The sequence below is a fragment of the Scyliorhinus torazame genome, chromosome 2 (genome assembly GCF_047496885.1).
Source record: "Scyliorhinus torazame isolate Kashiwa2021f chromosome 2, sScyTor2.1, whole genome shotgun sequence".
NCBI lineage: Eukaryota > Metazoa > Chordata > Chondrichthyes > Carcharhiniformes > Scyliorhinidae > Scyliorhinus > Scyliorhinus torazame.
Genome location: NC_092708.1, coordinates 295,812,336 through 295,825,007, shown reverse-complemented (window position 1 = coordinate 295,825,007; position 12,672 = coordinate 295,812,336). Strand labels below are relative to the sequence as shown.

Below are 12,672 nucleotides of genomic sequence, written 5' to 3'. Positions count from 1 at the left end.
GAAAATAATTGGGTACTCTAAATTTATTTTAAAAAATCAAAAGAATAATTCGAAAGGGGTGCATTAGCTGAGGGCCTGGGGGTGCATAAATCATTGAACGTGGCAGGACAGGTCGTGAGTGTGGTTAATTAAGCATTACAGCCTTCTGGGCTTTATCGATAGGAGCAGAGAATACAACAGCAAGGAGGTTATATTAGACATGTGTAAGACTTTGGTTTTGCCTCAACTGGAGTATTGCGACCACACTTCAAGAAGAAAGTGAAGGCTTTTGAGAGGGTGCAGAAAAGATTCACGAGAATAGATTCAGGGATGAGGACAGTCAATTACATAGGAAGATTAGAGAAGTTGGAACGGTTCCTTAGAAAAAAAGGTTGAGAAAAGCTTTGGGCGAGATATTCAAAATCATGAGGGGAAGGATATCATAGAATCCCTACAATGCAGAAGAAGACCATTCAGCCTATTGAGTCTGCACCAACCCTCCAAAGGGGCACTTTACCTAGGCCCACGTTCCTACACTATCCCTGTCACCCGAACTAACCTTTTTGGACTAAGGGGAAGTTTAGCACGGGCAATCAACCTAACCATATCTTTGGACTGAGGGGAAACAGGAGCACCTGGAAGAAACCCACGCAGACACAGGAATATTCAAACTCCATAGTCACCCATGGTCGGAATTGAACCCGAGTCCCTGGTACTGTGAGGCAGTTGTGCTAACCACTGTGCCACCCTATATATAGGAAGACACTGTTCCTATTGGTGTAGGGCTCAAGAACCAGAGGGCACAGGCTTGAGGTCATTGATAATAGAAGTAATAGCCTCATGAGCAAAAAATGTTTTCACAATGGTTCAGATGTGGATGCACTACCTGAGTGTGTGACGAAGGCAGACTCAAGTGAAGCTTCCAAGAGGGAAGTGAATTATCATCTGAAAGACAGTCGGTGAATTGCTCCTTCAGAGGGCCAGCATAGACATGACATGCCAAAGAGCCTCTGCCTGTGCTGGAACCATTCATTTTCCAATGTTCTGTGATCCCAATTATCTGAAGTCTTTCTTGTAAGCTATTCCTCAGCTATCGGCAGTAGCCACAACTTGGTTATTGCCACTTGATAAAATGAGCCACCTACAGCTTTGCCAAGTTGTCAGTCGAAGTAAGCTCGCCTACTATAGATTTGGGTACCAGTGGGTAACGTCCAGAAAATGCCTGCGGTGCCAGATTTGCCCAGTGTGTGGTCTTCTTAATCCTTCACTTCCTCCTTCAAATGAAGAACTTCACAAGGCAAATCCCAATATTTCCGGTCTATAATTCTCCCTATTTCTCCACACAAGTGCCCTGGCTAGAGATCTTGCTCACAAGGAACCGATTTAAATGAAAAAGAACAGTAGTGAATACCTTCTGCAGCATTGCAGTACTTAGTGTAATTTAGCAGAATTATCTTTTCTAGTCCCATTGCCTCTTTTACTGAGATGTTCTCAGACATTGTATAACATAATTGTAAGAATATTTATGTTTTCCATTGCCTTTCTTTTTGACTTTTACTTAACGCAAAGCATCAAAACATCTGTAGTGGAAACGTTCAAAACTGAATAATATGCGCAAGTTCAATTTGTATAATCTTGTGTAATTTTCATGGACTTTGTATACACTGTTTTAAAATAAAATTATTCAAGCTGTCTGACTTTGTATATAGGACCTCCTTTATAGACGAGCAAGGTCATTAGTGGATTATGAAAACGCAAACAAACTACTGGATAAATCAAGAGCAAAAAATAAAGATGTGCTTCAAGCTGAGACCAATCAGCAGTTATGTTGTCAGAAATTTGAGAAACTTTCAGAGTCAGCAAAACAAGGTAAATGATTTACTATCATAAAATTTCAGAAGTACCATTTATAAGCAATGTTTTCTGTGACCATTGAATGTTTTGCATGTGGTTGTTGAGCTGCTTTGAAGAGAGTTGTCAATATTATTCTCTGGCTATCAATTGAGTAGTGGAGCAGCGTAAAGGGCTGTTGGGGTTTTGCCATGGGGAATACTATTGCTGTCCAAGGGATCAAAATGCCTGAATAATGCAAAATCCCCCAAATCTCTCCACCCCCCCCACAATCAAAAGACTGCAGGGAGGCCACCAGGCGTTCTCCCAATGTGGCGGAGGGCCCACATGGTGCTGATAAAATGCAGCAGTCAGAAAAAGGTCCCTCATTTTCCACTTTCAAGGCCTAATTGGCTTCTGAACAGGAGGGCTGTCTACATCTTCTCTGCCACTGTTAAGATGGCATGGTGGTGGGAAGCTGGGGAGCACTCATCATTTCCCCCCCCCTCCCCAAAAAAAAACCTTCCTTTGCCAACAGTTCATGGTGCCTTTATTGATGACATAATGATCATATCTTACAGGTTATTTAGGAGTAATTGGACAAATCAGGAATGGAGTATGCATTTGAGCATCTGTCATTAGTTGTCTTAGCGATTAAAGATATATTTGTCTTCCCTGAGATCATGTAGCTTTGATAATTAATCTTTGTTCCTAGAACTTATAGACTTCAAAACTCGAAGAGTTGCAGCATTTCGAAAAAATCTTGTAGAATTGGCAGAATTGGAACTAAAGCATTCTAAGGTAATGTTTTTGAAGTACTACATCCATTTAAAATCCTTAAGTATAGAGCTTACTTTAAATGTGTTGATATTTAACATTTTTTTAAACTTGCAACGCAAGGACCAAACAGCATCTCCCTCCTCACTCATCAAATTCCCCGAGTTAAGCATTCGGCCTTGTTTCACTCTGACAAATCTACACCGTCATGCTACAACACCTCTCCTCCACTGCCCAGCTGAGCCAACTGCCTTTTCCTGGTTCAACTCTTAGCTATCCAGTCGCAGCCAAAGAATCTCCTGCAATGGCTTCTCCTCACTCCTGCACCATTACTTCTGGGGTCCCCCAAGGTTCTGGTCCTGACTCCCACACTTATTTTTCATCCATGTGCTGCTCCTTGGCAACAGCACCTAAAGACAGCATCAGATTCTTGCACATATTGTGGACATCCACTTCTACCTCACCACAACTTTGATCACTCAACTGTCTCTGTTGTCAGCCTACTTGTCCCATATCCAGCACCGGGCGAGCAGACATTTCCTCCAATGAAACATCAAGGATACCAAAGACACTGGCCAGGATCCTCTGGGTCCACCTGCTAGATGTGGGATTCGGAATGGTCTGTCTCGGGCCGAAATCGGGATTCATGCCAGGCAGACCCCTATGATTCTCCATGTCTACCCCGCCAGCCGTAGCGAATTTCCTAACGTCACAGCTGGGCTCCCTGCCCCAACTCGGCAGAACCATGCAAATAGCTCATTAGAGCTATTTTACATGTCATTGACGGGCAGGATGCACCATTCGCTAGCCAGCTGGGATGCTTTGGTGCATGTATTGAGGCACATGGACCTGTTGGTTTGTAGTCCAAGGGGTGGCAAATACCCCCGCAACAATTCTTCCAGGGTGCCCGAGGGGATCCTTCATGGGAGATTGGGGCCAGGAGGTCTTGTGCTCAACTTGAGGGGCTTCCCTGGGATGGGATTCGTTTGGCTGCACTTTCTAGGAAGCACAATAACAGACTAATTTTTTTTAATTGATTAGGAAAACACCTGCTCCCCTGAGTTAATTGATCCCTGCAGGGCTCTAAAAATAAACAATCTGATTCTCCGCTTTGAAACTAACTCGACTTGACAATCAAAAAGCTTTCAGTATGGCAATGGAATGTGAAATTGAATGTAAACAATCAAGTTCAAAACTTTCAGCCTTCCAGCCATACAAAGAGACTTTTAACTTTAAAGGGCAAAGAAATTGACTGTGTGTAAACCACCTCCGAAGGTTTCCACCTGTTAAATGGGATAACTTTTTTTTAAATATATTTTATTCAAGATTTTTGGCCAAACATAACAATACGTAGTGTTTCTTTTCCACAACAATAAAGCAATATAAATAACTGGCCAGTTTTAAACAAATAAATAAATAATATATAAACAAAAACAGAACTGAATGGCAACTGCCTTGTCCAAAATAAATACAAAGAACAAACAAAGAACAAAGAAATGTACAGCACAGGAACAGGCCCTTCGGCCCTCCAAGCCCGTGCCGACCATACTGCCCGACTAAACTACAATCTTCTACACTTCCTGGGTCCGTATCCTTCTATTCCCATCCTATTCATATATTTGTAAAGAACAAAGAAAAAATACTCTCCAAAAATACAATCCAATATACAATTACCTATTAAAACTACCTATACATATTATACATATACAATAACATCTCTGAGAGTCCGTTCGATTCCTCCCTCCCCCCCCCCCCCCCCCCCCCCCCCCCCCCCCACCCCCCCGGGTTGCTGCTGTTGTCTACTTCTTTTCCATTCCCTCTATCTTTCTGAGGTAATCGACGAACGGTTGCCACCGCCTGGTGAACCCCTGAGCCGAACCCCTTAACACTAACTTAATCCGTCCTAACTTTATATACCCTGCCATGTCGTTTATCCAGGTCTCCACACCTGGGGGTTTGGCTTCCTTCCACATTAACAATATCCTGCGCCGGGCTACTAGGGACGCAAAGGCCAACACGTCAGCCTCTCTCGCCTCCTGCACTCCCGGCTCTTCTGCAACCCCAAATATAGCCAACCCCCAGCTTGGTTTGACCCGGACCCCCACCACCTTCGAAAGCACCTTTGCCACCCCCACCCAGAACCCCTGTAGTGCCGGGCATGACCAGAACATGTGGGTGTGATTCGCTGGGCCTCTCGAGCATCTCCCACACCTATCCTCTACCCCAAAAAATTTACTGAGCCGTGCTCCAGTCATATGCGCCCTGTGTAACACCTTAAATTGTATCAGGCTTAGCCTGGCACACGAGGACGATGAGTTTACCCTACGTAGGGCATCAACCCACAGCCCCTCCTCAATCTCCTCCCCCAGCTCCCCTTCCCACTTCCCTTTCAGCTCATCCACCATGATCTCCCCCTCGTCCCTCATTTCCCTGTATATGTCCGACACCTTACCATCCCCCACACATGTCTCTGAGATCACTCTATCCTGCACCTCCTGCGTCGGGAGCTGCGGGAATTCCCTCACCTGTTGCCTCGCGAAAGCCCTCAATTGCATGTACCGAAATGCATTCCCTTGGGGCAACCCATATTTTTCCGTCAGCTCTCCCAGACTCTCAAACGTCCCATCTACGAACAGATCTCTCAGTTGTACTACCCTAGCTCTTTGCCATGCTCCAAATCCCCCATCCATTCTCCCCGGAACGAACCTATGATTGTTTCTTATCGGGGACCGCACCGAAGCTCCCGTCCTTCCCCCATGCCGTCTCCACTGCCCCCAAATTTTCAATGTAGCCACCACCACCGGGCTTGTGGTGTATTTCTTTGGTGAGAACGGCAACGGTGCCGTCACCATTGCTTGTAGGCTAGTCCCCCTGCAGGACGCCCTCTCCAATCTCTTCCACGCCGCTCCCTCCCCCTCTCCCATCCACTTACACACCATTGAAACATTGGCGGCCCAGTAGTACTCACTTAGGCCCGGTAATGCCAGCCCCCCCTGTCCCTACTACGCTGCAAGAATTCCCTCCTCACTCTCGGGGTCTTCCCAGCCCACACAAAACTCATAATACTCTTCTCGATTCTTTTGAAAAAAGCCTTCGTGATCACCACCGGGAGGCACTGAAACACAAAAAGGAACCTCGGGAGGATCACCATTTTAACCGCCTGCACCCTACCTGCCAATGACAGGGACACCGTGTCCCATCTCTTAAAGTCCTCCTCCACCTGTTCCACCAGCCGCGTTAAGTTAAGCCTGTGTAATGTACCCCACTTCTTGGCTATCTGGATCCCCAAGTACCGGAAGTCCCTTGTTACCTTCCTCAACGGTAAATCCTCTGTCTCTCTGCTCTGCTTCCCTGGATGCACCACAAACAACTCACTTTTCCCCATGTTCAGTTTGTACCCTGAAAAATCCCCAAACTCCCCAAGTATCCGCATTATCTCTGGCATCCCCTCCGCCGGGTCCGCCACATATAGCAACAAATCATCCGCATACAGAGATACCCGGTGTTCTTCTCCCCCCCCCCCCCACCCCTGAGTACTCCCCTCCACTTCCTGGAACCCCTCAATGCTATGGCCAGGGGTTCAATCGCCAGTGCAAACAATAACGGGGACAGAGGACATCCCTGCCTCGTCCCTCTATGGAGCCGAAAATAGTCAGACCCCCGTCCATTCGTGACCACGCTCGCCATCGGGGCCCTATACAGCAACTGTACCCACCTGATATACCCATCCCCAAAACCAAATCTCCTCAGCACCTCCCACAAATAATCCCACTCCACTCTATCGAATGCTTTCTCGGCATCCATCGCCACCACTATCTCCGCTACCCCCTCTGGTGGGGGCATCATCATTACCCCTAGCAGCCTCCGTATATTTGTATTCAGCTGTCTCCCCTTCACAAACCCAGTTTGGTCCTCATGAACCACCCCCGGGACACAATCCTCTATCCTCATTGCCATTACCTTGGCCAGAATCTTAGCGTCCACATTCAGGAGGGAAATGGGCCTGTAGGACCCGCATTGCAGTGGGTCTTTTTCCTTCTTTAGGAGGAGCGATATCGTTGCCTCTGACATAGTCGGGGGCAACTGCCCCCTTTCCCTCGCCTCATTAAAGGTTCTCATCAGTAGCGGGGCCAGCAAGTCCATATATTTCCTATAGAATTCAACTGGGAATCCGTCTGGTCCCGGGGCCTTCCCCGCCTGCATACTCCCAATCCCTTTCACCACCTCCTCCGACTCAATCTGTGCTCCCAGTCCCACCCTCTCCTACTCCTCCACCTTGGGAAATTCCAGCTGATCCAGAAAGTACATCATTCTCTCCTTCCCATCCGGGGGCTGAGCTTCATATAATCTTTCGTAAAATGCCTTGAACACTCCATTCACTCTCTCCGCTCCCCGCTCTATCTCTCCCTCCTCATCTCTCACCCCCCCCATCTCCCTCGCTGCTCCCCTTTTCCTCAGTTGGTGGGCCAGCAACCTGCTCGCCTTCTCCCCATATTCGTACTGTACACCCTGTGCCTTCCTCCATTGTGCCTCTGCATTACCCGTAGTCAGCAAGTCAAATTCTACATGTAGCCTTTGCCTTTCCCTGTACAGTCCCTCCTCCGGTGCCTCCGCATATTGTCTGTCCACCCTCAGAAGTTCTTTCAACAACCGCTCCCTTTCCCTACCCTCCTGCTTTCCTTTATGTGCCCTAATAGATATCAGCTCCCCTCTAACCACTGCCTTCAGTGCCTCCCAGACCACTCCCACCTGTACCTCTCCATTATCATTGAGTTTCAAGTACCTTTCAATACACCCCCTCGCCCTTAAGCACACCCCCTCATCTGCCAATAATCCCATGTCCATTCTCCAGGGTGGACGCTGTTGGTTTTCTTCCCCTATTTCCAGGTCCACCCAATGTGGAGCATGATCCGAAATGGCTATAGCCGTGTACTCTGTCCCCGTCACCTTTGGGATCAATGCCCTTCCCAGAACAAAAAAGTCTATCCGTGAATAAACTTTGTGGACATAGGAGAAAAACGAAAACTCCTTACTCCTAGGTCCACTAAATCTCCAGGGGTCTACTCCTCCCATCTGCTCCATAAAGTCCTTAAGCACCCTAGCTGCAGCCGGCCTCCTTCCAGTTCTGGACCTCGATCTGTCCAGCCCTGGGTCCAGCACCGTATTAAAATCTCCACCCATTATCAACTTCCCCACTTCTAGGTCCGGGATTCGTCCTAACATACGCCTCATAAAGTTGGCATCATCCCAGTTCGGGGCATACACGTTCACTAATACCACCGCCTCCCCTTGCAATTTACCACTCACCATCACGTATCTGCCCCCACTATCCGCCACTATAGTCTTTGCCTCAAACTTTACCCGCTTCCCCACTAGTATGGCCACCCCCCTGTTTTTTGCGTCTAGCCCCGAATGAAGCACCTGCCCCACCCATCCTTTGCGTAGTCTGACCTGGTCTATCAGCTTCAGATGCGTCTCCTGAAGCATAACCACATCTGCCTTAAGTTTCTTTAGGTGTGCGAGTACCCGTGCCCTCTTAATCGGCCCATTCAGCCCTCTCACATTCCACGTGATCAACCGGGTTGGGGGGCTCTTTACCCCCCCCCCCCTTGACGACTAGCCATCTCCTTTTCCAATCCAGCTCCTCACCCGGTTCCCACGTAGCCGTATCTCCCCCATGCGGCGCCCCCCCCCCCCATACCAGCTCCCCCTTCTCCCCAGCAGCTGCAACCCAGTTACCCCCCCCCCCCCCCCCCCCGCTAGATCCCAAACTAGCGTAATTGCACCCCCCATGTTGCTCCCAGAAGTCAGCAAACTCTGGCCAACCTCGGCTTCCCCCCGTGACCTCGGCTCACACTGTGCAAGGCCCCCTCCTTCCTGCTTCCCTGTTCCCGCCGTGATTACCATAGCGCGGGAACAAAGCCCGCGCTTCCCTTTTGGCCCCGCCCCCAATGGCCGGCGCCCTCAGCTCCTCATCCTCCCTCCCCCATGACATGGGGAAGAGAGAAAAGTTACAGGGTCGCAGGATTAACAACTTGGGAAGTCATCTCTTCCCTCTTTTCCCCCCCCCCCCCCCGTCATCCCGCATATTCACCCCCCCACTTTGTCCCTAACGTTCTTTTTATGGCCCGCTCACTCCAGTTTCTCCTCGACAATAAATGTCCACGCCTCATCTGCCGTTTCGAAGTAGTGGTGTTTCCCTTGATGTGTGACCCACAGTCTTGCCGGTTGCAGCATTCCAAATTTAATCTTCCGTTTGTGCAGCACCGCCTTGGCCCGATTAAAGCTTGCCCTCCTTCTCGCCACCTCCGCACTCCAATCTTGATATACGCGGATCACCGCGTTCTCCCACCTACTGCTCCGAGTTTTCTTTGCCCATCAGAGGACCATCTCTCTGTCCTTATATCGGAGAAATCTCACCACTATGGCTCGAGGAATTTCTCCAGCCCTCGGTCTTCGCGCCATAACTCGATAGGCTCCCTCCACCTCCAGCGGACCCGTCGGGGCCTCCGATCCCATTAACGAGTGCAGCATCGTGCTCACATATGCCCCGACGTCCGCCCCTTCTACACCTTCGGGAAGACCAAGAATCCTTAGATTCTTCCTCCTCGCATTATTCTCCAGCACCTCCAGCCTTTCCACACACCTTTTGTGTTGTGCCTCGTGCATCTCCGTTTTCACCACCAGGCCCTGTATGTCGTCCTCATTCTCAGCAGCCTTTGCCTTCACGCCCTGAAGCTACTGTTCCTGGGTCTTTTGCTCCTCCTTTAGCCCCTCAATCGCTTGTAATATCGGGGCCAACAGCTCCTTCTTCATCTCCTTTTTGAGTTCTTCCACGCAACGCCGCAGGAACTCTTGTTGGTCAGGGCCCCATATTAAACTGCCTCCTACCGACGCCGTCTTGCTTTGTGCCTGCCTTCCTGGCCGCTGCTCTAGAGGATCCACCGCAATCCGGCCACCTTCCTCTCTTTTTTCCATCCGTGTCCAGGGGGGATTCCCTTCTGGATTACAGCACAGTGTTTTTTGCCGTTAAAATTGCCGTTGGGGCTCCTATCAAGAGCCCAAAAGTCCGTTCCACCGGGAGCTGCCGAAACGTGCGACTTAGCTGGTCATCGCCACACCCGGAAGTCAAATGGGATAACTTTTAACTTCATCTCACAAACCTTTAAACCTGGCATACTGACAAACTTTTTAAAGGGTTTAGGGGTACAAATGAGAACACTTTCACTTTATTATATGAGAACTTTAATTTTTAACATACTGACTGTTTAATGGATTTCAAAGCTGCAGATGGAGCGAGCAGCCAAATGAGCCCCAGCCCAGGAAGAAATCCCGACCTGAGCCCCTCAGTGCAGCGCAAGCCCACCCCCCAACCTCTACCTCCCATGAATGAACCCGGTCGGCACCCTGGAATCAATTGTTGGGAAGGTACCACCATCGTGCCAACCCTTGAACTGCAGGGTGCCACTTTGACACTGACAAGGGGGAGGGCCTTGCGGGGGTGGGGGTGCCGAGGACCTGGCTTTAATCCCAGGTCACAGTCCGTGTGGAGTTTGCACATTCTCCCCGTGTCTGCATGAGTCTCACCCCCACAACCCAAAAAGTTGTGCAGGGCATGTGAATTGGCTACGCTAAATTGGCCCTTAATTGGGGGGAAAAAGAATTGGGTACTCTAAATATTCAGCAGGTCAGGCAGCTTCTGTGGCGAGAAATAGAATTGATGTTTATGGTCAATGATCTTTCATTAGGAGCTCTTTATCGTCTGTAGCTATAGACGGTGGGTTTTCTGGCTAAAGCAACAGCTATTTTATAACCTTGCATCTATTTTCTTACACCATTTTTTTGCTGAATGACCTGTTTCTTTCCTTGCCTGTTCCAAAGAACATCCTCCATTAAGCTTGAAGACAAATCACACAAGGGAAGCATTAATTTCCTAGACACCACAGTATGTAAATTGGCACAAGACAACAGGCTAAGTTAGCAGCAAATGTATTTTTCAGAATAACTGACATACATCTACACATAAAAAGCCATCACCCTGAACACACTTCTACAGACTGGTGAGGTCACAGCTAATGCATTTTCATCACAGTTGCACAAATGTAAACACTTTAACCAGGCAGTTAAACCCTTTTTCAATTGTGGAATAGAGTGCCAAACTTCTACAACCTATGTGGTCCAATTGTTAGATTACGCTCCCTAGTCCTCGACTCCCCTATATTAATTGATCGCTTACCTCATTACTGTTGTAATAAAGGAAACGTAACTGTACTTCTAATACATTGCATTGACTGTAAACCACTTGGGATGCAAGTCTTCCTTTCCTGTTTGGGATCTCAGTATATGTAAAATGGTTGCATATTTGTCTCTTAACACAGTCACCGCCTCAAGTAATTCACAGCGTATGAAACACTTTGAGATGTGATAACACATAAATGCAAATCTTTGTTACGGAATAAAATTTTGGTATTAAATTATCCAATTAACACAATGTCCAACATAATAGTATCGACTACATTTTGTTCTTTCTTTAACTTCTGAACTTGCGCATCGTTAAACTAGAGACTCCACATTCATTTGCAAGGAATGCATTGCCTTAGTGACATCCTGTCTTCCCGTTAGCTGCATATTTCTTTGGCTTTAAATAGTTCTGTCCTCATTGCAGCCTCTTCTCTGGCCAGTCTCACCACACACGTCGCGCGTGCTTACAGGCATGCACCTAGCTGAGCCTATCAGCGGTACACATTGGGAAGGCACTGAGTGGAGGGGCAGCTCCTTGCAGATTGTCCCTTCTACATACGAGGGTGGTGGTTCCCTCATTGGTTGTCCCCGGTCGAATTTTCCAGTGCTTTTGTGGGCACTTTTTGAGAGCAGATTTGCTTGTTTGCCCCCTTGCCTTTGAATACTGATCTTAAACATCTGTATGAGTCGTGGTTCCTTGTTATCTAAACCCCTTGAATGTTATAAGTATTTAAGGCAACATAAAACTGTACTTTGTAAGTGAATAGCACAAAGTGTTGCCTAACCTTTGAATGATTAGCAACATTTATATTCCGATCCTGCATGATTGCACCAAACCAGATATCTCATTTCCTCAAGATTCTAGCAAGTGATTTCTTTTGTTTTCCACAGGGACACTTGCAGTTACTGCAGAGCTGCCTTCTGGCACTTAAAAATGACAACTAACTGCTATATGATTGTTGCATTAACAAGGGCTGTGTACACCAAGTCTAAAAAGGAAAAAAGCTTTCTTGGCTCCTTAGAGAAGGTTTGCAGCCAGGATGTTACAAGTATTTTGGAAGGAAACAGCACCACTACATCTGACCAGAAAAGAGAAACTTCAGTGCAGAAAACCCAACTCTGTGATGCCACATAGCACGCCATTTGTATTTGATTCTCCAAAAACCAAAATATTTTCTTCAGCAGTTGCCAATGTCTTTGAGACTATTGTATATTTGGTTGCCAACTTTATTCATTTTTACGATTATCAAAGGCCCAATTACAATTTTTTTAAAGAAAAATATAAATACCATATAGATGTATTCAATATTGTCACAAATGCATTGATTGATCATTACTGCTATTCCAACATGATATGACAATTAGTCTTCATTTTTATATTAACAACACTTAACGATTTATGTTATAACTGAGTATAGTTTCTAAATCAAATTCTAAGTATAACTGCCTTAAACTTGTAGAATGATTCCTAACCATTGTAAAATAAACTGGTAAATGAGAGAATATCTTCATACCTTGATTTATTAGCTTAATTACTGGGTAAGCATGGTTTCCTGTTGTTCTCTACTGATAATTTAGCAGCAACTTGTAAAACACAAAGCTCCCTCTGCAGGATGCCTGTTGGACGAACTGAAAGAGGAACTTTTGGGCTTCTCTATAACTAAAATGTGATTCCATTTTCATTGAGCCATACCATTCTAGTTCTTCCATTTGCCTTCCCGGTAAGGTCTGAAATTTGACAACTCAGTCCATACTAGCAACATTTACTCATTCTGGTAAGTGCTGTCTGCCAAACCATGAACTTCAAACTAAATTTCTAGGTGCGAAAGTAACTGACACAGAAAT

General features: G+C 47.0%; 1 protein-coding gene across 3 annotated transcripts in view; it reads left to right on the top strand.

The window, feature by feature from the left end:
* snx6 (sorting nexin 6) overlaps window positions 1-12,330 on the top strand; it is a 78,155-nt gene extending 65,825 nt beyond the window's left edge. For all 3 annotated transcript variants that reach the window (XM_072488616.1, XM_072488609.1, XM_072488625.1), the window contains 3 exons: window positions 1,689-1,848; window positions 2,525-2,610; window positions 11,719-12,330. In XM_072488616.1, the coding sequence (XP_072344717.1) occupies window positions 1,689-1,848; window positions 2,525-2,610; window positions 11,719-11,772 (300 nt within the window). In that variant the 3' untranslated portion in view covers window positions 11,773-12,330. The remainder of the gene's footprint in view (window positions 1-1,688; window positions 1,849-2,524; window positions 2,611-11,718) is intronic.
* Window positions 12,331-12,672: the final 342 nt, after the last annotated feature.